This window comes from Pleurodeles waltl, chromosome 3_2 (genome assembly GCF_031143425.1).
Source record: "Pleurodeles waltl isolate 20211129_DDA chromosome 3_2, aPleWal1.hap1.20221129, whole genome shotgun sequence".
Lineage (NCBI taxonomy): Eukaryota > Metazoa > Chordata > Amphibia > Caudata > Salamandridae > Pleurodeles > Pleurodeles waltl.
The window spans coordinates 125068-151696 of NC_090441.1; the positions used below are offsets into that span (position 1 = coordinate 125068).

Consider the following 26629-nt stretch of genomic DNA (forward strand, 5'->3'; position numbering starts at 1 on the left):
ATAGACAATAAATGAGGTACACACACTCAGAGACAAATCCAGCCAATAGGTTTTGTTATAGAAAAATATATTTTCTTAGTTTATTTTAAGAACCACAGGTTCAAATTTAACATGTAATATCTTGTTTGAAAGGTATTGCAGGTAAGTACATTAGGAACTTTGAATCATTTCAATTGCATGTATACTTTTCAAGTTATTCACAAATAGCTATTTTAAAAGTGGACACTTAGTGCAATTTTCACAGTTCCTGGGGGAGGTAAGTTTTTGTTAGTTTTACCAGGTAAGTAAGACACTTACAGGGTTCAGTTCTTGGTCCAAGGTAGCCCACCGTTGGGGGTTCAGAGCAACCACAAGGTTACCACACCAGCAGCTCAGGGCCGGTCAGGTGCAGAGTTCAAAGTGGTGCCCAAAACGCATAGGCTTCAATGGAGAGAAGGGGGTGCCCCGGTTCCGGTCTGCTTGCAGGTAAGTACCCGTGTCTTCGGAGGGCAGACCAGGGGGGTTTTGTAGGGCACCGGGGGGGGACACAAGCCCACACAGAAATTTCACCCTCAGCGGCGCGGGGGCGGCCGGGTGCAGTGTTAGAACAAGCGTCGGGTTCGCAATGGAAGTCAATGAGAGATCAAGGGATCTCTTCAGCGCTGCAGGCAGGCAAGGGGGGGCTTCCTCGGGGAAACCTCCACTTGGGCAAGGGAGAGGGACTCCTGGGGGTCACTTCTGCAGTGAAAGTCCGGTCCTTCAGGTCCTGGGGGCTGCGGGTGCAGGGTCTTTTCCAGGCGTCGGGACTTAGGTTTCAGAGAGTCGCGGTCAGGGGAAGCCTCGGGATTCCCTCTGCAGGCGGCGCTGTGGGGGCTCAGGGGGGACAGGTTTTGGTACTCACAGTCGTAGAGTAGTCCGAGGGTCCTCCCTGAGGTGTTGGTTCTCCACCAGCCGAGTCGGGGTCGCCGGGTGCAGTGTTGCAAGTCTCACGCTTCTTGCGGGGAGATTGCAGGGTTCTTTAAAGCTGCTCCTTTGGATAAAGTTGCAGTCTTTTTGGAGCAGGTCCGCTGTCCTCGGGAGTCTCTTGTCGTCGAAGCAGGGCAGTCCTCAGAGGATTCAGAGGTCGCTGGTCCCTTTGGAAGGCGTCGCTGGAGCAGAGTTCTTTGGAAGGCAGGAGACAGGCCGGTGAGTTTCTGGAGCCAAGGCAGTTGTTGTCTTCTGGTCTTCCTCTGCAGGGGTTTTCAGCTAGGCAGCCTTCTTGTTGTTGCAGGAATCTAATTTTCTAGGGTTCAGGGTAGCCCTTAAATACTAAATTTAAGGGCGTGTTTAGGTCTGGGGGGTTAGTAGCCAATGGCTACTAGCCCTGAGGGTGGGTACACCCTCTTTGTGCCTCCTCCCAAGGGGAGGGGGTCACATTCCTATCCCTATTGGGGGAATCCTCCTTCTACAAGATGGAGGATTTCTAAAAGTCAAAGTCACCTCAGCTCAGGACACCTTAGGGGCTGTCCTGACTGGCCAGTGACTCCTCCTTGTTTTTCTCATTATCTCTCCTGGACTTGCCGCCAAAAGTGGGGGCTGGGTCCAGGAGGCGGGCATCTCCACTAGCTGGAGTGCCCTGGGGCATTGTAACACGAAGCTTGAGCCTTTGAAGCTCACTGCTAGGTGTTACAGTTCCTGCAGGGGGGAGGTGTGAAGCACCTCCACCCAGAGCAGGCTTTGTTTCTGTCCTCAGAGAGCACAAAGGCTCTCACCGCATGAGGTCAGACACTCGTCTCTCAGCAGCAGGCTGGCACAGACCAGTCAGTCCTGCACTGAACAATTGGGTAAAATACGGGGGTATCTCTAAGATGCCCTCGGTGTGCATTTTTTAATAAATCCAACACTGGCATCAGTGTGGGTTTATTATTCTGAGAAGTTTGATACTAAACTTCCCAGTATTCAGTGTAGCCATTATGGAGCTGTGGAGTTCGTTTTTGACAGACTCCCAGCCCATATACTCTTATGGCTACCCTGCACTTACAATGTCTAAGGTTTTGCTTAGACACTGTAGGGGCATAGTGCTCATGCACATATGCCCTCACCTGTGGTATAGTGCACCCTGCCTTAGGGCTGTAAGGCCTACTAGAGGGGTGACTTACCTATGCCACAGGCAGTGGGAGGTTGGCATGGCACCCTGAGGGGAGTGCCATGTCGACTTAGTCATTTTCTCCCCATCAGCACACACAAGCTGGCAAGCAGTGTGTCTGTGCTGAGTGAGGGGTCCCTAGGGTGGCATAAGACATGCTGCAGCCCTTAGAGACCTTCCCTGGCATCAGGGCCCTTGGTACCAGGGGTACCAGTTACAAGGGACTTACCTAGGTGCCAGGGTTGTGCCAATTGTGGAAACAATGGTACATTTTAGGTGAAAGAACACTGGTGCTGGGGCCTGGTTAGCAGGGTCCCAGCACACTTCTCAGTCAAGTCAGCATCAGTATCAGGCAAAAAGTGGGGGGTAACTGCAACAGGGAGCCATTTCTTTACAAAATCTAACTCTGGTATCATTAAAGAACCTGTGTTCTTGATTAAATCTGTGGTGTATGAATGCTGATTTACATTATATCTGAAGATCAAATATTTCCATCAAGGACCCCCTAAAGTTCACCAGTCAAAAATGAAGAATTTGTATTGAATTTCATGAGTCTTATTTTATGGTATGACCTTCCAGGACTGCCAAATATTCAATGAGACATTAAACCATGTTAATTTTATTTATGCTTATGGCACAGAGAACTGCATACAACTACTCCAGTGCAGAGAACAGCTGTCTGACACCTTAGTAATGGGTCAGAGCTTTCGACCCAAATTACCCGTGAAAAGCTTCAACAAGCCACAACAGTTGTTGGGGAAAATGGATCAGAAAAAATGCTTTATCTCCTTGCCCCAGATACCACATACTGGGTTCATCACCTGCCTCATGAACAAAATTAAGTTGACTACATTTTGCTTTAGGTAATAAATTATGCGGCACAAAAGGTGAAACAGACACTGGGCAACAACGCAATAGGGCATTTTTGAACATGTGTTGAGGATTTTGCCTTCACAAAAGGTCAGATTTGCAAAATCTCTAAGGAACCCATTCCCCTTTCAGAATGTTGCAGCAAACAAGTGCAGACAGTGCACTTATGGTGGATGAGGGCTACAGTCCTTAAAAAAAGAAAGTTATAGAAACACAAGATCATCAGTGAACCATTAGATTGTATTTCTTCAGAGGATACCTTAGTTTTAGTTGTGACCAGTTAAGGTCTGTACCACTTAGTGCTTTCCTTCCCTTTGTAGCATATTTTGTGCTTAGAGCCACACTACGTAAAGCTTTAAAAACTAGACAGCAAGTTTGGAATTGTATACGCTGTTTTGTTAGTAACAAGGCCTGGGCGAAGTTTGCAGAACTCTGTGAAGTGACCCAAAAACTGCTGCGTTATGCAGAGTTTCGCAAGCGGCGGAGTGCAATAGATCGGGCTGACTTACAGTGCTAGGTGTTTGACCCACACTGAAAATCAGCGCGAACAGCACCACGTGCAGTGCAAGAGGGCGCCGCTTCTTTTCTGACACTCGAGTAGATTTTCTACTCTAGCGGCAGCTTTCTCAACACCAACAGAAGGTTTCTCAATATGAGCAGGAGCGACCACCTGCAACTGCCCGTGCTGAGAAATCTCGCTAGGAGGTGGTCTAGAGTAAGCTTTTCCTTACTCGCCAACTTAATGTTTGAGAGTGCAGACGAGGAAAAAACGCAGAGAGTTGAACAGAGTTCACCGCCCACCCCTATTAGTAACTAATGTAACCATTTCAAGAGGTGTGTGGTATTCCTCCTGTGGCAGGCATGAACAACCAATCAAGCCGATGGGTTCTGGCACAGATGTAGTCTAGTGGTATCACACCTGGGAAGACCAAGAGATATGCTGCTAGCCTAATCCAGCCTTGCTTCAGAGACCGATGTGAAATTCTTTAAGGTTTTTAGTCATCTGGAGGATAAAAACACATTTTCAGAGCACATCACCAATTTGTGGTTTAAACAAAAGATATTGATCGATTAAGAATTCTGGTCTTTTTAGCACCTGGCTTAGGTACAGGAAGCGTACCCATCTCTATTGGCTCAATAAGATAATTCCTTTTTTGGGGTGGAATAAGATATTAAAAAAGGGAGTGGAAAAGGCTGAACCAGTGAAACCCAACAGGCATGTCCAGAGGATCAGAGTCTTAACCTAAAGAGGTCCTCTATGGCATGCCAGTACCGTTATTATTTATGTGTGTGAGGTTGATGCCCTTTGTAGGAAGTTGGCTCTGTATGTGCTATTTCAAAGTAAGGAATAGCATGCACAGAGTCCAAGGGTTCCCCTTAGAGGTAAAATAGTGGTAAAAATAGATAATACTAATGCTCTATTTTGTGGTAGTGTGGTCGAGCAGTAGGCTTATCCAAGGAGTAGTGTTAAGCATTTGTTGTACATACACAGACAATAAATGAGGTACACACACTCAGAGACAAATCCAGCCAATAGGTTTTGTTATAGAAAAATATATTTTCTTAGTTTATTTTAAGAACCACAGGTTCAAATTTAACATGTAATATCTTGTTTGAAAGGTATTGCAGGTAAGTACATTAGGAACTTTGAATCGTTTCAATTGCATGTATACTTTTCAAGTTATTCACAAATAGCTATTTCAAAAGTGGACACTTAGTGCAATTTTCACAGTTCCTGGGGGAGGTAAGTTTTTGTTAGTTTTACCAGGTAAGTAAGACACTTACAGGGTTCAGTTCTTGGTCCAAGGTAGCCCACCGTTGGGGGTTCAGAGCAACCCCAAAGTTACCACACCAGCAGCTCAGGGCCGGTCAGGTGCAGAGTTCAAAGTGGTGCCCAAAACGCATAGGCTATAATGGAGAGAAGGGGGTGCCCCGGTTCCGGTCTGCTTGCAGGTAAGTACCCGCGTCTTCGGAGGGCAGACCAGGGGGGTTTTGTAGGGCACCGGGGGGGGGGGACACAAGCCCACACAGAAATTTCACCCTCAGCGGCGCGGGGGCGGCCGGGTGCAGTGTTAGAACAAGCGTCGGGTTCGCAATGGAAGTCAATGAGAGATCAAGGGATCTCTTCAGCGCTGCAGGCAGGCAAGGGGGGGCTTCCTCGGGGAAACCTCCACTTGGGCAAGGGAGAGGGACTCCTGGGGGTCACTTCTGCAGTGAAAGTCCGGTCCTTCAGGTCCTGGGGGCTGCGGGTGCAGGGTCTTTTCCAGGCGTCGGGACTTAGGTTTCAGAGAGTCGTGGTCAGGGGAAGCCTCGGGATTCCCTCTGCAGGCGGCGCTGTGGGGGCTCAGGGGGGACAGGTTTTGGTACTCACAGTCGGAGAGTAGTCCGGGGGTCCTCCCTGAGGTGTTGGTTCTCCACCAGCCGAGTCGGGGTCGCCGGGTGCAGTGTTGCAAGTCTCACGCTTCTTGCGGGGAGTTGCAGGGTTCTTTAAAGCTGCTTCTGGAAACAAAGTTGCAGTCTTTTTGGAGCAGGTCCGCTGTCCTCGGGAGTTTCTTGTCGTCGTCGAAGCAGGGCAGTCCTCAGAGGATTCAGAGGTCGCTGGTCCCTTTGGAAGGCGTCGCTGGAGCAGAGTTCTTTGGAAGGCAGGAGACAGGCCGGTGAGTTTCTGGAGCCAAGGCAGTTGTTGTCTTCTGGTCTTCCTCTGCAGGGGTTTTCAGCTAGGCAGTCCTTCTTCTTGTAGTTGCAGGAATCTAATTTTCTAGGGTTCAGGGTAGCCCTTAAATACTAAATTTAAGGGCGTGTTTAGGTCTGGGGGGTTAGTAGCCAATGGCTACTAGCCCTGAGGGTGGGTACACCCTCTTTGTGCCTCCTCCCAAGGGGAGGGGGTCACAATCCTAACCCTATTGGGGGAATCCTCCATCTGCAAGATGGAGGATTTCTAAAAGTCAGAGTCACCTCAGCTCAGGACACCTTAGGGGCTGTCCTGACTGGCCAGTGACTCCTCCTTGTTGCTTTCTTTGTTCCCTCCAGCCTTGCCGCCAAAAGTGGGGGCCGTGGCCGGAGGGGGCGGGCAACTCCACTAAGCTGGAGTGCCCTGCTGGGCTGTGACAAAGGGGTGAGCCTTTGAGGCTCACCGCCAGGTGTCACAGCTCCTGCCTGGGGGAGGTGTTAGCATCTCCACCCAGTGCAGGCTTTGTTACTGGCCTCAGAGTGACAAAGGCACTCTCCCCATGGGGCCAGCAACATGTCTCTAGTGTGGCAGGCTGCTGGAACTAGTCAGCCTACACAGACAGTCGGTTAAGTTTCAGGGGGCACCTCTAAGGTGCCCTCTGGGGTGTATTTTGCAATAAAATGTACACTGGCATCAGTGTGCATTTATTGTGCTGAGAAGTTTGATACCAAACTTCCCAGTTTTCAGTGTAGCCATTATGGTGCTGTGGAGTTCGTGTTTGACAAACTCCCAGACCATATACTCTTATGGCTACCCTGCACTTACAATGTCTAAGGTTTTGTTTAGACACTGTAGGGGCACCATGCTCATGCACTGGTACCCTCACCTATGGTATAGTGCACCCTGCCTTAGGGCTGTAAGGCCTGCTAGAGGGGTGACTGACCTATACTTGCATAGGCAGTGAGAGGCTGGCATGGCAGCCTGAGGGGAGTGCCACGTCGACTTACTCGTTTTGTTCTCACTAGCACACACAAGCTGGCAAGCAGTGTGTCTGTGCTGAGTGAGAGGTCTCCAGGGTGGCATAAGACATGCTGCAGCCCTTAGAGACCTTCCTTGGCATCAGGGCCCTTGGTACTAGAAGTACCAGTTACAAGGGACTTATCTGGATGCCAGGGTCTGCCAATTGTGGATACAAAAGTACAGGTTAGGGAAAGAACACTGGTGCTGGGGCCTGGTTAGCAGGCCTCAGCACACTTTCAATTGTAAACATAGCATCAGCAAAGGCAAAAAGTCAGGGGGGCAACCATGCCAAGGAGGCATTTCCTTACACCCTTATAACCCCAAATGAAGAGAGGCACTGGGTCCAGTGTTCACAGTGCAGTAATCTGCACCTGGGACCTGTGAGGTTGTGCCGGGTAGGCAGTGTATGCTGCCGTAGACTTATGTCAAAAAGATGGCCAGTGTCTGCACAGCCACTGGTGTTGCAGCCATGGGGCTAGAGGCTAACGGGGATGACGGACCTGCCCTCATGACTCCGTAGGGCAGTGCCTAATTGGTGAAAGAGTCTGCTGGTGCCCGAAGCTCTTTTCCAAAGCCAGCAGCCGGAGTAATTAAACATGGGCATGCAGAATACGAAGGATCAATCAATCAGTTATTTGTTAAGCGCGCTGCTCATCTGGTAGGGTCTCAAGGCACTGGGAGGGGGGGATTGGCTTTAGTCACATGCAAAAAAACTCCCTTCTCCCTTTTCTCGCAGGTTCCCACTTTCTGTTTGAGACCATTTTGCTGTCTTTTTACTTTGCCTTTCCAATCTGTGTTTAACTTCTTTTGCAATTTAAGATTTTGGCTCTAGTGGTGTCATGATGGTGGCATTGCCGATGCACAGACCGCATCCCTTACAGAGGATAAAGAGCTATTGAAGAGTTTCACCTGGGAGACTACACGTCATTTTTATGCTGCCTGCTGTACATAGTCTTTTTTAATGCTAGATCTTAAATTCGAGGGAAATGGCTTATGGGGCTGATTTGTTGGAAGAGTAAAAAAAAAATCCAGTTCTTCTGTACAAAGAGTATGTTGCAGGGGTATCATTCTGCCTATCTTCCAATATTTAAAATAAATGTATTTAATTCAATCATTCTACCTTGCATACTAGTTCAAATACATTATTAATAAACAACGCAAAGTCAAAATGGATTGCTACCTGCCACCAAGGCCTTCAATCCTCTCCTTCTCCTTTGGAAGTTCAGGCTTGTGATCTTGAGTTACTTCCACCGCTCTGATAAAATCAGCTTTTGGATTGTCCTTAACACCTAGAACCACACCAGAATCTCCTACATGTGCCACATATATTTTATTGCCACGGATGATTACCACACTGGCAGTCGTACCCGAAGTACTAGGAAGTCCAGTCATGGTTTTTGACCATTCAGCTGAAAAGAACAAAAAAATAAGACATTAGATAACCCAACACTGACAAGGTAGTGGCCTAAATTGTGCATAATTGAGTACAATGGTCTTGATCTGACAAACACCTTTAGAATTTTAAACAGATTTGAAACAAATCAACAGCTTAAAAACTTGCTGTAAGTTATTATTAATATTTTTTTAACGGACACTGCCACAGAGTTAAAAAAAAAAATCTTGTGTTTCATTTGGGGGAGGAGGGGAGTACTTTTTGGATAGGAGTAGCAAAAGCTAATCTGTGTTCCGTTTGATAAAATAAATTCTAAATAGAATAACTGAATACAACAGTGATGTGAAAAATTGTCACAATATTAAAATAAGGAACTGCACAATTTAAGTAGTTTTATGAACAAACGAAAATGCTAGCAGGTCTGGCTTATAAATCAAAGTGCATTTAGGCACCCAATAGGTCACACCTACGGTCATTCATCCTTTCGCCCATTGACTCATTCTCGCATTCAAACAAAATACAAAATAAATTAAAAAGTAGAAAAAAAGAAGCTGCCCTCAAAATATTGCAGCCATTTACTGCAATAAATAAAATTAAACATAGTCGTGGCTGGCCATCTTGCAATGGTAATCTACATAGTATACCACTACGGTTAGAAACAATGTAATTGGCCATCTTGTAATGATAAAATAATGTTACATTATGGACAATACCAATCTATAATGTTTGACTGGTTGAGGAAGTGGCCACGTAGAATGTGGCTCACTGCAGGTAAAGGGAGATGCAAGGAAGCAAGCCCTTAACGAAGCCTGGGAAGCTGTGGTGTCCTCTAAAAATGAAAATAAAGCAGGAAAGAAACAGAAAGTTAACTATGAATGGAAAACAAGTGAAAACTAAAACGGCTGGCACACCAGCCCCAGCACTGGAGCACACTCATTTTCCGGCATGACCAGACAAAGGCAAAGCAGCCAGTGGCTGAAATAAGATGAACCACTGAGTTAGGCTGTATGCTGTCATGGATTGAAACAGCGTGTAAATGCTAGACTAATGACAAAATACTCAAAACAACCTATGTATGTAAACATGTAAATATTTATTTTTTAAGTATTTTTAATGACAAAATCCTGACAGACAGCCAAGCTGGTCAGGCCATCCAAAGACATTTCAGCAAGAATTATTGTACTGCAACCTTCTACATGTAGATTGTCAAAGGATGTAATTAACACCAAAATCCTTGTCTATTAAAGGTAATCTATTAAAAAGGTAAACTCAGGGCACGTCTTTGCAGGCTTTACTACATGGCAAAAAAAAAGCCTTTAAAGGACTTTGACTAACATATGTTGTAGCTTTTTACAGCAATTAAAAGAAGAAAAAAAAAAAAGACCTATTGCAACTTTTTCCAAAGAACTAATCAGGCACATAGCCTATTTCACTGGACTGTCATAACCAACTCAAACTTACTGTATTGAGGAGAAACTTCACCCCAAGGAAGCCATCAGAATATGTACACAATTACAGCTAGCAAAACAATATAAAATCCCTCCTACAAGAGCGTATTAAGGATTTTTTTAGAACAAATCTTTTAACTCCACATTTTGAGTCAGTCATCTAGTCCAAAATCCTTGTGTTCTACAGTAATCTGAAAGACTCCACGCAAAAAATCTCCCACCTACAGGCTTCAGCACACTGGGATAGCAACCTAGTCAGGCTTACTAGCTTTGTCGAATTAAACTTCAGATTAAACATCATAACTTTTTACAGACTAACACCATAACCAACACAGACCTGCTGAAGTGTGCTTGCACAGATAGAAAAAAATAAGTATGTAAAAAGCTGAAGTCAGCACAAAATGCGAGCCCTCTCAAAGGTTGGGTGGTGTTATGGTTGGGCTTGGGAACACAAAAAACTGTTGCCTATGAAGGCAATCAGTGAACAAAATACTAGTTTGTAACCTGTAAAGTCAGGTAACAACCCACCATTAAAGGCCTAATGGCTTAAATACTTTACATAAAAAGGTAAGATGTCAGGCGTACTGCTGCCGTCATAACTTTTCATTAAAAAGAAAATAAACTGATCGAACTCATGGCATATAACATACCTTTTCCCAGAGAAATTACAAGGCCTATACTTAGCAGTGGCTTGTTACCGTAACCAACTCCAAATTTACTTATTACGCATAAGCTTTCCCACAAGGCAAACACCAAGCAGACAATCAAAAATAGAAATGCATACAAAAACTACTTTTGGAAAAGCACAACACAATCTGATCTGAACAAGGCCTATCACAGTTCAAATATTTATCCCACGAATTGTCAGAGGGGCTGGCTAATCAACACCAAAACCCTTGCCCACTAATGTAACATGTGAGATTTCAATGAAGAATAGACCTTTCTGTAGGCTTTAATACAGGTTAATAATAATCCAGAGCAGAAAAGAATATGTGCAATACAAGCACTCTTTCAGTGAAAACCTACAATGTCTGCCAAGTAAAATGCTCTTAAGATAGCCAACATGCAGATGGAAAGTCAACTCTTAGTAGTACATTTGAATGCTGTTTTTCAGCTGATCACTGTCTGGTGACAGCAATGCTGTCAAGGTAGACCTAAAATATATTCAATGGTTGGGCAGACAGGACAGAATATTCAGATCTAAGCGGAACTAGCACTTAAGCTTCAGGGAATCGCTATTGATCCAGCTATTTAATGCTGATAAGCTAGTTGGCATAAAAAAAATAAGGCTTCTTGCGTTTCCATTACGCCCATCTAGGTGAAGGATAAGCTGCTTCTCTTCAGCACAGTACAAGTAGTACAGCCCAAAGGATATGAGGAACTTAGAAAGCTGAAGCAGTGATGCGTGCAGATTTAATAATGCAAGCCTTATTTGACTCCTGAGGAATTTGCAAGACAGGACCTTAAAGATGACAAAATTGACCACGGTGGTAGCTTGTGACTTTTCCTGCTGGAAGAAAGGAAGCCAACCCAGGACCTCTGGCCCTAGCCCCACATAGCTGCAAAGTAAAAACTGCACTAGACATCTTCTAAAGCAGCAGAAAGGTCCAAAAGAAATACAGCAGCAATCTGGCCGTAGTCCAGGTCATAATGAGATGATTCTGTATGGCAATAAGGAATATTTTATACAATGAAGGGACCTACAGAATTATTGTTAAATATTAACTTCCTCTGATTATAATTGAAGGAACTTGACTCATACCACAATCATAGGGTTTGCTAACTTTCTCTGGTGTGCTCTGAATCACTGCTGACATCTTGTTCAGGGTAGTTTTCCACCACTCCCTATTTGGTATCCCCACGGTAGCAAGGATACAGTTCAAATGATGTACCCTTTTGCTAAATTTTCAATGTGATCACATAAACGTATACATTGGTTATAACGGCTTTCATAGTTATCAGATGTGCGGTTATTCTTATCCACTGCTATCGTTTTCGAAAGCAAAATAGTCTCTCCTAAGAAAGAGTACCAAGTATTATAGCGAGGCTAATCTTCGCTCATATTAACTGTTTTTCACAATTAATGAGCTAGACCAACTGCCTTTAGCATAACTTTCCATAAACAGCCCAGAACTATGGTATCCGACATAACATTTTTCAGTGCACTAATCACGGCTATAGCTTGTCACCACAACCAACAAAAGCCTCCAGTTTTGAGCATGCACTTTTCTACAAGGAAATCATGCAGAGCCAAAATTAGAAAGGTGTTTAAAATTACAGTTAGCTAAGGAAAATATTATCCCCTAAAAAGGCCCGAGACTGATTCGGAGAGTAAACCTGCTATAGTAAATGGTTGTTACAGGGGATGCACAGGATAAACACCAAAACCAATGTCTATTACGGTAATCTGTGAGATTCTACATAAAAAAATACCTATCTGTGGACTTTATTAAAGAGTAGTAATCCACGCTTAAATGTCCACCGACGTTAAAATATAAGCTTTTCACAATAAATATGTCAGGCCCAATGCCTGTTTAAAAAAAAAAAAAAAAGAAATAAATTGTCATAATAAACAAACGAGGTCTATAGCCATGATCATTGGATTGCCCTCGTAATCAACTCAGCCATGCAAGCATTAGCTTTGCCACATCAAATTTAACACAATCAAATCCTGCCCTCAGGAAAACCAACACATGGTTGGAGCCCAAACCCGCCTCTCGATAGTAATCTAAAAGTGCTTTACTATTGATCAGACCACAGTTGAACTGTCAAGTCAGGCTTAAAAATCCATGTGTTTTAGTATAGTCCAAGGCATTCTACACTGCTCTCAAACACAATACTGCACTCAAAGTCTAAAGTTAATGACAGAAGGGGAGGGTGCTTGGACTGCAATGCATTCCTTGTAACTGCCCTCCTCCCATCTGTGCTGCTGCAGAGAACACACTGCAAACTATCCAGTTATCTAAGACACTAACAGCATTACAATGGTGTGGGTGTAAGAAAGTAGCCTCTTTCTAGCCTTGTTACCCCCACTTTTGGCCCGTTTGTGAGTATATGTCAGGGTGTTTTCAATGTATCAATGGGATCCTGCTAGCCAGGGCCCAGTGCTCATAGTGAAGACCCTATGTTGTCAGTATGTTTGTTATGTGTCACTGGGATCCTGCTAGCCAGGACCCCAGTGCTCATAAGTTTGTGGCCTATATGTGTTCCCTGTGTGGTGCCCAACTGTCTCACTGAGGCTCTGCTAACCGGAACCTCAGTGGTTATGCTCTCTCTGCTTTCCAAATTTGTCACTAACAGGCTAGTGACTAAATTTACCAATTCACATTGGCATACTGGTACACCCATATAATTCCCTTGTATATGGTACTGAGGTACCCAGGGTATTGGGGTTCCAGGAGATCCCTATGGGCTGCAGCATTTCTTTTGCCACCCATAGGGAGTTCTGACAATTCTTACACGGGCCTGCCAGTGCAGCCGGAGTGAAGTAACATCCACGTTATTTCACAGCCATTTACCACTGCACTTAAGTAACTTATAGTCACCTATATGCCTAACCTTCACCTGGTGAAGGTTGGGTGCAAAGTTATTTAGTGTGTGGGCACTAGCCAAGGTGTCCCCACATCGTTCAGGGCAAATTCCCCGGACTTTGTGAGTGCGGGGACACCATTACCATTGCAGCTGCTGCCAACCCCTCAGACAGCTTTCTGCCCTCCTGGGGTCCAGGCAGCCCTGGCCCAGGAAGGCAGAACAAAGGATTTCCTCTGAGAGAGGGTGTTACACCCTCTCCCTCTGAAAATAGGTGTGAAAGGCTGGGGAGGAGTAGCCTCCCCCAGCCTCTGGAAATGCTTTGATGGGCACAGATGGTGCCCATCTCTGCATAAGCCAGTCTACGCCGGTTCAGGGATCCCCCAGCCCTGCTCTGGTGCAAAACTGGACAAAGGGAAGGGGAGTGACTACTCCCCTGACCAGTACCTCCCAGGGGAGGTGCCCAGAGCACCTCCAGTGAGTCCCAGACCTCTGCCATCTTGAAAACAGATGTGTTGGGGGCACACTGGACTGCTCTGAGTGGCCAGTGCCAGCAGGTGACATCAGAGGCTCCTTCTGATAGGTTCTTACCTCTCTTGGTAGCCAATCCTCCTTCCTTGGTAGCCAAACATGCTTTTCTGGCTATTTAGGGTCTCTGCTTTGGGAAATTCTTTAGATAACGAATGCAAGAGCTCATCAGAGTTCCTCTGCATCTCCCTCTTCACCTTCTACCAAAGGATCGACTGCTGACTGCTCAGGACGCCTGCAAAACCGGAACAAAGTAGGAAGACAACTACCAGCAACATTGTAGCGCCTCATCCTGTCTGCTTTCTCGACTGTTTCCAGGTGGTGCATGCTCTGGGGGTAGCCTGCCTTCACCCTGCACCAGAAGCTCCGAAGAAATCTCCTATGGGTCAACGGAATCTTCCCCCTGCTAACGCAGGCACCAAAAGACTGCAACACTGGTCCTCTGGGTCCCCTCTCATCCTGACGAGCGTGGTCCCTGAAACACAGCAACTCTGTCCAGGTGACTCCCACAGTCCAGTGACTCTTCAGTCCAAGTTCGGTGGAGGTAAGTCCTTGCCTCCCCACACTAGACTGCAAAGCTGTGTACCGCGTGATTTGCAGCTGCTCCGGCTCCTGTGCATTCTTCCAGGATTTCCTTCGTGCAAAGCCAAGCCTGGGTCCCCAACACTCCTTCCTGCAGTGCATTATTTTTCTTGCTATTACTTACCTAATTTTGGTTTGTGTACATATATCTTGCGTACATAACTTATCCTCATACTGAGGGTACTCACTGAGATACCTTTGGCATATTGTCATAAAAATAAAGTACCTTTATTTTTTAGTACTTCTGTGTATTGTGTTTTCTTATGGTATTGTGCATATGACACCAGTGGTATAGTAGGAGTTTTACATGTCTCCTAGTTCAGCCTAAGCTGCTTTGCCATAGCTACCTTCTATCAGTCTAAGCTGCTAAAAACACCTCTTCTACACTAATAAGGGATAATTGGACCTGGCACAAGGTGTAAGTACCTCTGGTACCCACTACAAGCCAGGCCAGCCTCCTACAGTGGATAACACTGAAAATTAAAGCACAGAAAGCAATACTTCTGCTGGCTCACACAGTTGGATAAATAAGAATCACAGCCAGGTAGAGGGAAAACACTTTTCTTCTGTGGGACACCACACCTTCTGCCCAATAAACACATGTACTCCTGGCTATCAACATATGAAGAACCAAGCCCCTCTCGGCAGTACTCCTGAAAAGCTATTATGTGCATCATATTATATCTTACGACATCTGCACTCACAAGCCAGACCTAAAACCTAGAGTTAAAAAAACCCACACACAATAGGGAGTTTATTAACGCAATAGGCATTATACCCTACCATGACAATATGTTTGCCCTCAGTACTAATACTGAGGGAATCATTCTCCCCTGGGTGGGTGCAAGGCCCATTATGTATATTTGGGCTAGCACGTCAGACCTAAAAGTTGGGAGGTATCATCCATAAGATGAGAAGAGGTAGTTTATTTTCCTGAACAATCTGGTGAGTGTAGGTTTTGTCCCTCAGTTTACTATGGCACAATGAACTCCAAACAGTAATTGTTGTTAAGTAAAGAAGCTGCTGTTCCTGGTAACTGAAGAACTGTGATGTTCCTCTACTCTGTTCCTCCTCGTATACTGCAACAGTATCTCTGGACAGGATGAGGGGGGCATCTCATAATTAGGCAACAATTCTTAATAGGTCATGCTGCGATAAAGGTTTATTCTTGATACTTACACTGCCCATTCAACACAAGCAGCACATGAATAGAACCAGGACAGAAATGAAGTGAATAAAATGAAATGTAGATTTATATAGCTCAGCTCATCACCCGCGAGGGTCTCAGGGCGCTGTCAATGGGCACAGGGAAATTAAGTAATTTGGCCAGAATCACAGGACATTGCGTGCTACCAAGGATCGAACACGGATCTCCAGCTCCCAAGGCGGCTGCTCTGACCGCTGGTCTACATCCATTGCTTTTTGTAACCAAAAACAGAAAAACACTATTTGCAAAGATGCAGATCTAGACAATTTCAAAGGGTTCTGATAAATGAGTAGTCACTGGTATGTGTTAATTTTACAGAAAGATGATAAAGTAATGCTCCTCAACTCTAAACCTTATATAAATAGATGGAAAGAAAGTTTTGTTTTTAAGTTGCCACAAATATTTCTAATTACATTCTTTAAGCCCTTAAAAGTTATTAATCCTCAAAGTTTAGGTAATGTAATTTTGAAGAGGACAATTAGACGGTACACGCATTTTATTAATCAAAACTAGCTGCTTGAAGTCATTTTCAGCCATCAGAACTATCTTTACTCTTTCCATTAATGTTAGTGCTATACAAAGCCCCCTATTCACCCCCCCCCCCCAATCAAGCCTACGAGGCAGCACATTTGCAGTAGGTCATGAGGCGTATTGTGGCTTATCAAGAACACAGAAGGGCTTGGAGCCCATTGTTTACCACTGGTTAAATTTCCATCTCACACATTTGCCTGCTTCCTATTTCAGTCCCAGCTTATAATTTTTGTGCTTGTACCCCCAGGGAGCAATGCCTCTTTGATACCTGATGTATATTCTTTGTGGGCTTACAACCCGCCCACTACTTTTTATTTGTTTGTTTCAGTGTCCTTTAAAAGTCCTTGCTTGCTATGGGTCAATCCTTTCTCTGTGTCCCTCCTTCTTGCCTTTCATTTCCTCCCACAGAGCAGGGCCCAAGTACTGTATATTTACGCTTTGGTTGTTAATCTATTTTTTTTTTTTTTTTTAACCTCCTGTTTGTGTTAAACTGTGAATGTGTGTTTGGCTTCAGGGCCATAGCCGCTTGCATTTTATTGTAGCATTTGTCCCTCCCACCTCCCCCCATGTCGCCGACATTCTTTTACATTCACTCCGAAGGCAGCTCCCAGGCTTGGCTTAGAATGGGTAGCAATTAATTGTTGTGGCTTTAACTCTGCTCCCTTCAATTTCCTCGTCAGCTCCGGCTTTAGTCGGAAAAAGCCCAGGTGATGTGCTCTGAGCTGCTGTGAAGGGGGTGCTCTGCTGCTCAGTGAGTGCAGGTTCTCTTGTACGTATTTGAATCAAAAAGTACCAGAGTTATGCAAGCTGATCCCATGAGCCTCCACTTAAAAACACCTCAAATGCAACTCCGTTTTTTTCGCCAAATATTTTGCATGCATAAGGGGGGGAAAAATGCACAATAATGTTCCCCAAAGCACTGCGGCGGCAGTTCTGGGCCCCACTAGGACACAACTACATTGCCTCTTAAGTGGATCCCTTGAAACTGCCTTTCCTCTATTAATTGTGTCTCTTTGGGCATGATTTTGTAGTTTTGCTTACAGGGAAATGGAACAAAGGGATGCCAAATGGACTGCTGCAGAGAAATGGGGGAACTTCATCCCAAGCATGGTTAGTGGATTTATTCTCGTTTTACCAGTTTTCTCCCTTGTCTTATCATGCAATGCATGCACTAAACCAAGTTTAACCTTACCCATTATTTTATCTGTTTTTTTCTCCAAATCTCACCCACTACCCCTTCTTCCACAGGACCTGATGTGCAGCTGCTGTGTGCAAACCTACAGAATGTCCTGAAAGTAGGGCATCTTTATTATTCCCCTTCCACACCCCCAGCTCACTCTAATCTCTCCAGAAAACTTTCCTTTTTGCTTAGACTAATTTGACTTTTTTTTTTTGTGTCAACCCCCAACTTCCACTGCTACTGGCTGTCCTTATTTTTAAAGCCTGGATGGTAAAGCAGATGTGTTCAGGCAGTGGGGGCGCATTGGGACCCAGAACCAGGTCTGTCAGCATAAGTCTGGATGCGCGTTCAACCACACCAGGGTACGTAGGGGCAAAGGCATGTTCTCCAAGCTCACCTTTCAGTCAATATTGCGTGTGTGTCTATGTGGACCTTCAAAGGACAGTGTGCGCTTACAGCTGAATGCTGGAAAACACTACCCCTTCCTACAGATACACACACACATACAAACTGGAATGCACAGGCAGCTCACACTCCTAAGATACAATGCACAGACATACATGCACACCATTCCAGACACAGGCCCACAATGGGGGGGGGGGGGGTGGGGGGGGGGGGGGGTGAGAGAGAAGAAGAGCACACTCATGTTCATGTGCGGGCACAAGTAACAACATAACGCGTCATCCGTGCTAAGGCTGTTTGATGTCTGGTAATTGCATCTCCCTGCCATATTAGAACCAATTATGCTAGAGGCCACTTTCCAGCTTCTTCTTGTTGCTAGCCCAATGAGTTGGTGCAGGGAATTCAAATGGATCAACCGGCGCACAGTCCCTTCCCCCATCTGCTTCTCAGACAATCATGAAGAACAAAGTCAGACAGCAGAGTGTAATACATCTGCAAAGTACAGTGCATGTTACAGGGCCAAGAAAAACCTGACTTTTTTGTAGGTACGGAGGGAGCAGAGCCCTGTTATCTGCCCGCAACTGCCCTCCCATTCACTACGCCCAACGGGGTGCCAATGACAATAAACAGCTCGTCTATAAGCGAGACATATTGGCTTTGTCAGCGCTTCTTTCTTTTCTGTGAAGCACTTCATCAGGGCTTGTATTTGATCCATCTCCCACGTGTACTTCTCTTTCTGCAGTCTGTGCTGCCGGACCCTTTTTCCACACCCCTCTTGCACTTATCAATGTGCTTCTGGACACTGGTTCACCCACTTGCACCCTATGTGCCACTTCCCCTTCTGTTGCCTTTGTGTCTCCTCCAGCCCCCGCTGCTTTCATGTACCTTCCCAATTTGCTTCACCAGTTGCCCCTACACTTGTGTACTCTCCTGTGTTGATTCACTGTTTCCCCACCCCCCATGTTGCTTCCACTTCCCCACACCCATGCTTTATTTAAAAAAAAAAAAAACGACTAGCATTTTGTATGTGCACATGCCTACAAAATGACACCAGCACCATGTTAGAGGCTTTTCTTTTTTTGCTTTAGACAGGCAGCATGGCACCAAAGAAGCTGTGCAATTTGACTAAAAACCATTAGCGAAGCCAATGGATCACAAAGATGAGACATACAAGCTTTGCCAAAAATTGATATTTCCTGCAGATAATTTAGCAAAAATAAAGATAATTTTACTTTAACTTTCTCAAAGTACACGTGGTATTACAATTTTAACTGCTAAAAAAGTGTGTCCTGTTATGTCATTTTCTTTTATTGATCACAGTCCGAAACAATCTGCTTAAAACAGATAAGCAACATGTTTGGAAGGGAAATCCACCGCCCTCAAAGTTTATGGTCAGGCTTAGACAGTTTACGAAGACCTGAAGACCCATCTTCCCTTCGCCATGGCACTTCCCCTGGCCCACACTTCTCTCCTGACACAAGCCCTTACAGAAATGTTGTCACATGCCAAGGCAGCATTTGCAATTCTCTAGCTAACAAGGATTTGCTACAGTGCTCTCGCCATAAGCTGCAGGGTTAGAAGTTGGAATTTCTCACTGGATAAAATTGGACCTATTGTGCTGCATGACAGGGATGATCTGGTTTACCGATGTTGCATTAGATCTAGTGACAAAGGTAAACTCACAAACCAATCTACCATGGTGAGGTCCTGTCTCCTCCCCCCCCCCCCCCCCACCCAAAAAAAGGGGGTTGATCATAGAGATTTGGCTTGTCACAATAACAGAGCTTTTCTTTTTAACCCTCTGGCCCATTAAGAATACAGAAAGAAGGTCAAATAATTATTAGACTGTAATTCTCCTATGGAACTTGTTATATATCAAAAAAGAAAAAGCAAACATGAGATGTCACAGGCAAGATACAAGCAACCAACAATACTGAAAACTGTTCTACTTTGGTCCTTCCTGTCCCCAACCGAGGTAAGCCACACAGCATGTAATTATGTTACTTTAACACACCGCAAGACATTTATTTTAAAAGGTATACGAGCTCAGCATCAACACCAAAGGGTAACAAGGTGCCATTATTTTGCACAATTTATCAATGATCTAAGATAGACACAAGAAAAAAGTTACTCTATAAGCATGTTTGTGGCATGTAGTCCTGTAGATTCAGATACTGTGCATGCTCCTGCAGGGGTTTGGAATTCCTATAGCCCCATGTCCAGGACCTATTGTTTGGGGTCAAGGACAACAGGTTTTCATGTTTATTTTGTCCTTAGAGTAAGCAGACTCATCCCCCTGCAGCACAACGCCTTTGGCCGCCAGTTTACAGTACCACATTATGGATCAGGGAGGGTCACTGTCTGCAGTTAAGGAATTAAGTCCTAATGTTAATGCTGTTCAACCTTGCATTTATGGTTCATTATTGCAAAGCCTAGATTATTAGAATGAGCACTCTGAGAAAATTAGAGCTTAGATTGCACTACTGAGAGTAGTTTTATTACAAAGTGTACAGATGTTTGCAAAGTTTAACAATATGAAGCTATGTATAATGCACCCAGAACGTGCTGCGGCCGGAAGAAAATATTTTAAGATCAAACTTGAAAGCAAGTTTGATTATTTGCTTTCAAAATAAAAGTTCCACAAAAAAAGGAAACTAAGAAAAAAACAGTATTGCTAGACTACTCTGAAACTTTAGGTACCATTGCTTTGAAGCATCATTTAGTAAAATGTATTGATGCATGCTAAAATATTCATAATGGAGACTCGGTGTAATCATTTTAACAAGCTTATGGGGCACATGAAAATAAACAAGCACTAGCAAAGGCATTAGGTCCGACACTGATGGTGAGCATTTGGATAGTCAAGGCATGTTTTGTTTTGACAGTTTTAGTAAACCATAATTGTTGAGGGAGTTGCTGGGTCCATGCCATACCAACAAATATTGGAAAGAAGAATAAAGATTTTTTGGTCTCAAAAAGCACACATTGCTCAGTAGTCCCTGGCACTGAACAAAACTACTTTATGTGCAGATATGCTCCTTGTGAAAAAGCAGAATGCTGCAACTCTCAATGAAGCCAGCCAATAGACTATCTAATTATCTTTCAATAGAAATAAAAAGTCTTAGTCAACGTCAGACCTACTTAGGCGTCCACTTCTTAGAGAAAGTCACAAAAGTGCATCCATAGGATGTGTCCTTGCTTTAGTGCAGAGTTATGGCTTTCGTGAATTCACAGGAATTTAGAGAAGTAGGCCAGAACTCCTGGAAAATGTTTTTAAACTGCATTTTAGCAAAAGTAAATATGCATATGCAGATATGCTCATGCAAATATCTGTTGAGCGTTCACAAGTCTGCTTTCCTCCAACCAGTACCACCCTCCCCCAACCCTTGAATAACTTTCTTCTGCTCTTGTCAGGTGTGAATTTCCAACCTTTCTAAGTGGTAGAAGATCTGGTGAAAACCCCTAAAACTAACATGCAAGTTAGAAGGTTTGCACAGATTGAAAAGAGCATTCCATCCCCGAGATTACTGGTCACCTCTGCTTCTATCCCCAGTATGTAGTCTGTAGAGGTGGCAAACGACAGAAATTGCTAGTATTCAAACTGTAATATAGTATGAGCCATGGCATAATCTGTGCTCCTATATAATTAAATTGCTGCCATAATTTGTCGCTGCACTAATTGGCAACAAAAGGACAAGTGGATTTTGTTAACAGGACAAGTAGATTTATGACGCAGGCTGTCCCACTGACAAGTAGATATGTTAAATTCCACACCCCTGTCATCTACTGTTGGGCTTATAGATATGCAAGCAGTATTGATTCTGTGAAGTCTTCAAGTAACAAGGTACTATGACCCCAGCTATCGCTGGTGATGTGCACGGGCATCAGCTCCTTTGTTAGACTGTATTTTCCGCTTGAAGAGTAAGGACACAGATAGAGCACAGAAATATGACCATGCGAAGGAGGGATTAAGGATGAAAGTTAAACTCCTGCAACATCTGAAGGCGTCCGGGGAGGTGGATGGGCACATGTGAATCAACAACACTACATGTCACAAACAGATGTTTACGGGTTAAGTAATATTTTTAGCTTGTGGTATGTGTAACTGTAGATACACATGCTGATAATAGACCATAATGCAGCCCCCCCTTCCAAAGTGGTGATTAGCCTGAGGATGTTGCAGAAACTAGGGAGTTTACGAAGGATGGCCTGACAATCGCTGGACAGTGACATGCTAATACTTTCAAACATTAAGGTTTTGTAAATATCTGGTGGAAAAGACAAGGTGGATCCTTTGCAAATGTCCAGTAAACACATTTTACGCAAGAAAGACATAAAAGCACTTTTTTGCAGGTTGAGTGGGGTATGAGATTGATCAGTAAAGACCATTTGGCTTTAGCATAACAGGTCTGGATGTATTTGGCCGGCCGGCCAGCCAGCCAGTATGCTACTCCTGCTTTAGCATACCCTTTGTGTGGCCTGGTGAAGGAGACAGAGTTGCTCCATCTTATGGAAGGGATTTGCTCATCAATGCAATAAATGGACACTGTCTCGACATCTAATGTCTGAAGAACTAATTCTGCTTCCATTTCTGGATGTAGGAGAACACTGGACGTTCTATGGTTTGAATGAGTGGATGACTAGACTAAAGACTACATTAGGTAAGAATATGGGGTTTGTCCTGAGGGGCATTTGGAAGAAAGGCTCTTCCAGTTTAGTTTAAGCGCCTGTTTCTCACTAACACCCCTAAGGGGAAATGACGGCTACCAGAAAAAACACTTTCCATGAAAGGGACTGCAAAGGACAGGAGTGAAGTGGTGCAAAAGGAGAGCCCATTAGTTTAGTCAGAACAATGTTGTGGTTCCACACAGGAGCCCACGGAACCCATTGTGGGATAATCCTTTTGAGTCCTTCCATGAAGGCTTTCATAACAGGTGCTCTGAAAAGTGTAGTGCGCTGTTGATCTTTGGGGTAAGAAGTGACAGCACCTTAGTACAGTCAAACAGAGGTACAAGCAAGGTATGACTTCTGCAAATGTAGTAGGTAGCAAACAATGGCTTTGAATGCTTCGAGAGGATCAATGTTTTTAGGACGACAGTAGTATACAAACCGTTATTGCTTGGCTGTACCGCATTCTCTGGTATTGGGCCTGCAGGCCTCTTTCTGAACAGTCATGCATTTTGCTGGCAGATTAACATACCCAGATTCTACAACTTCAGGAGCCAAATCACAAGACTGAATTGTTTTGGGGTTGGGATGTCTGAGAGGGTCATGATTTTGGAAGAGAAGATCTAGTTAGTAAGGCAGCTTCTTGTGAGGCACTAGAGGGACGTCAAGAAGTGTGGTGAACCATAGCTGCCTGACCCATGAAGGGGCTTCTAAAGTGAGGGATGTTTGCCGGAGCCTCCAGACCACGAATGAAACAAGTGGGAGAGGCAGAAATGTGTAGGCAAATAATCATGGACAGTTTATCCATAGTGTACTGCCCATAGACTATGGGTGTGGGAACCTGGAGGCGAAGTTTGGGCTTTTTGCATTTTCGGCAAACTGGTCTATGTAGGGGAACACCCAACAGCAGAAGTATAGGAGTAGGACTTGAGGGGGTAGTTCCACTGGTTGAGCAGGTCTGCAAAGTTATTGTCCACCCCAGGTATATACTGAATGAGGAGATGGATTCGGTGATGAATCAACCACTGCCAAATGCCCTGGGCTAGGGCTAACAACTGGGGAGAGTATATGTCACCCTATTTCTGTGGGTAAAACATGGCAAGTATTAGCTTGTCTGGGATGAAAGCCCTGAGGGCTAACTGCAACAGATTGCTGGCATTACACCACTTCAAAGAGCAAATAGTATATCCCCAAATCAACACTAGATTCTCCAACTGACCCTCCACTTATGACCACTGTGCTGCTAGGCACTCCTGCAACAGAAATGTGTAATCCAGCATGCAGGGCTATGAAAATACAATAGGCCATCCTGGCTAGAATGCGCATGATCTTTCGGATCATAACCTGAAAATCTGGATGAGGGAGGGTTGGCAATGTATGGAATGCTTGCACTCTTGCTAACCTGGGAAATTCCTTTCTTATTCAGGAATAGAGTATGAAATCAGGTGATGCCTTATATTTTTTATCCACCCCTGGTGAGGGTGAAAACACATTTGATGGCTCCTCAAAGATATTGTGCACAGATCGCAGCACACCCTTGTGCACAGGCAGATATTGCATCGCCCTATGTGTGGAGAATAGGGTTTCCACAAGGAAGTACTCCTCTTCCTCAGGTAACATTTGCACCTGGTGGAAGGTGATTGCATGCTGAAGATCTTCATGATATTAAGTGGAGTCATCTGAGGGTGAAGGCTTATACAGTTCAGTGTTAGCAGGGGGCTCTACATCATAGCGATACCAGGGGTCCCCATGGGAGAGGGTATCATGGGGGGGGGGGGGGGGGGGGGGGGGGCCTACCCCCAACCTGAAAGAAGGGATCCTAGAGGGAGTGTAGCATAGTGTCCACAGGTGGTAACGGATAGGCGACCCTAGAGCTGGAGAACAGGAGGCAAAGGAGGGGGAGGAAGAGATGAGGAAAGTAATGGAGAAGTAGAGAGGTGCCCTGGTTGTGGTGCCGATGCTTCCTGGGCATCAGCTCAGAAGGCAGGTTAAGGTCTCTTCAAAAGTCCATTTCCTCTTGAGAGAAAATTCCACTGATGCCAGGTTGAATGTGGATACGCCGCTGCCTGGTGTTGAGCACCTCATGGAGGTGCTGGAGAATCGGAAGTTCAAAGTCACTGAAGGCAGTGCAGGAGGCAGGAGCAGATGCTGTTTTTTCTTTTCTTTTCCTCAGCGTACTGTTATCAAAGAACATGCAGCACCAAACTAGTTTTCAGCTCGGAGACTGTTTTCGGACCTGGAGTCAATGCAGCAGTTGAGGCTTGGAGGTGGAGTTCAGCACTGCAGTGTATGCATGCGTTGGGTCCAAACCCTTCAACTCTGTGCCCACCAAAACCTTGCGAAACAAGCACAAAGGTCTCCCGGGTTGTATGAAAACAAGGGGCTATATGTACGAACACATTTTCCCATAGACACAGAATGGGTAAAACCCTTTGATACATCTGGCCCAAGGTTTGGATTAGGAAGGAAGAAAAAAAAAAAAAAGAAAGAACTTTATTGACAGAGCTAAAGCAGCACTAAGAGGCTGGAAAAGCAATTTAGTATCAATTAATTTGACTTTGCCCCAGTTATGCGATCCTAACAAGAATATTAGCCAATAAACGTAAAGGTCAGATATCAATTTGTAAATAATGGAGAAGCCGAGTGGATGCAATAGCAAGTGAAATGATTTAAATTACTAGCGCACAGGAATAACCATGTTTTAGTGGGCTCTACTTTGAAATGACGACTAAGCAGTAACTGTGAGAATCCGTTGGAACAGGCAGAGAGCAGTGTAGGGCCTGCAGTTAAGAAAGTATTACTCTCCTTTAATAGCGGCTGATAGCCTAACAGTGTCCTCGGCTATGAGCGCAGATTCTGTGATGCACTCACATTCCGTAACAGAACGCTCAGTGGAAGATGAATGTTCCACGGCTAAAGGCACTTCCCCGGGGGGCGGAGCCTAGTGCTGAGGAAGATGGCGGCTCAATTCTAGAGCCGGACAGAACGGAGAGAAGGAAGGGGACTAAACATGCTTTTTCCCCGTCAAACTACATAAAAAAGCCAAAAATAGATCATCGGAACCCCACAGGAAACTACTGAAACTGGAAAATTTAAATAAGACTCGCCTTATCTTCACTTTGATCGAAGTCTGCATGCACAGCCTTTACTGCTGTGGAATTTATTGACGCTCCCTTGGAAACAAAGATAAGGAAATCGGAGCACCAAGACAGGAGCACCAAGACAAAACGGTATTTCTTTCTTTGCATTCTTCAATAACAATAATGCTTGCCATCTAGCTATCATCGGTTGTGCACTCCACGCTAACCCCATAATGCAAAAAATCTTAAAATATACAGTGCACAGTATACAATAGGGGGAAATGTGGACTTGAACGACGCTCCCTTCAAATCGAAAGTCACGAAAGGAAATTCAGACATGCAATGTAACTTTCCGAGCCATAACTTTTGGATAATGCAACCACGATGCACCAGATATCGTTAAATAAGTAAGAAGCACACACTCTGAACTTGTTTATTTGTATGACAATACTACTTCACTTTTTTTATTTTTTTTTTTTTAAAAAGGAAGGAGAAGGAAAAAAAAAAAAAACAAGGAGATGAAGATAGAAACGAAGGAACAAGGGGAAAAGATATAATTTAAAGCTTAGAAAAACGAAACGAATGACGTGGACTTATATGCCTGAGACTTTCTCTCTCACCCTGGAAGGTTACTAAAATGTTCGGACATTGAATATAAGTGCTATTCCTAATTGCAGCATCTGCAGTCGACATCTACTTGGGTGATTGTATAAAGGATTCAGTTTTTCCCATTTTTTTTTTTTTCCTTCATTGATCTCTTCTCCAGAGAAAAAGTGTACTAAGACTGCATTAAAAATCAACAAAGTTGCTTGTTCAGTTTCTACAACTTAAACAATACTACTGTAGTGTAGTAAATCATAAAATCTACATGACGATTAAACTTTGCAAAAATAAAATCCACTCCAGACTCGTTATCAACAAATGATATATTGGTTCTTTATTCAAACGTGACACAAAGCGTTGCCCAAGCAACCTCGTATTTTTTTTCTCTCTCTTCCCAACAGTAATGCTCCGTCAAATATATGGGGCTACACATCAAAAGTACAACTCATATTGAACTTACAAACTAAATCTGGAAAAATCTTGCTCGCCTTTCTCATTGAAGACACTACACAGTGGGCTTTACCTTTTCAAGGCAACTTTGATACCAATCATAAATAAGTTTCTGGAACGTAATAGTTATCATACATGTCAGATCCTAAAGTTGTGCTTTAACTATCATATAGCGCAGCCTTACAAGCTGTACCAGAGATTGCAAACTCACAGCACATAATGGCTGAATCCGCTGCTGCATCTACAACGAATATGGATGCTATCCTGAAAGAACTTCTAGCCATAAGATCGTCCATTTCCTCTTTGGAACACACAGTATCCACTAATACCATGGAAGTCCAAGGACTGAGGAATGAAGTTGTAA

General features: G+C 44.4%; 1 protein-coding gene across 1 annotated transcript in view; it reads right to left on the reverse strand.

Annotated features, from left to right (window-relative positions):
• Positions 1–26629, reverse strand: part of LOC138286375 (protein phosphatase 1D-like) — a 111303-nt gene that overhangs the window by 70157 nt on the left and 14517 nt on the right. Inside the window, exon 2 of the mRNA XM_069226535.1 lies at positions 7846–8074. Coding sequence (XP_069082636.1) covers positions 7846–8074 — 229 coding nt within the window. The remainder of the gene's footprint in view (positions 1–7845; positions 8075–26629) is intronic.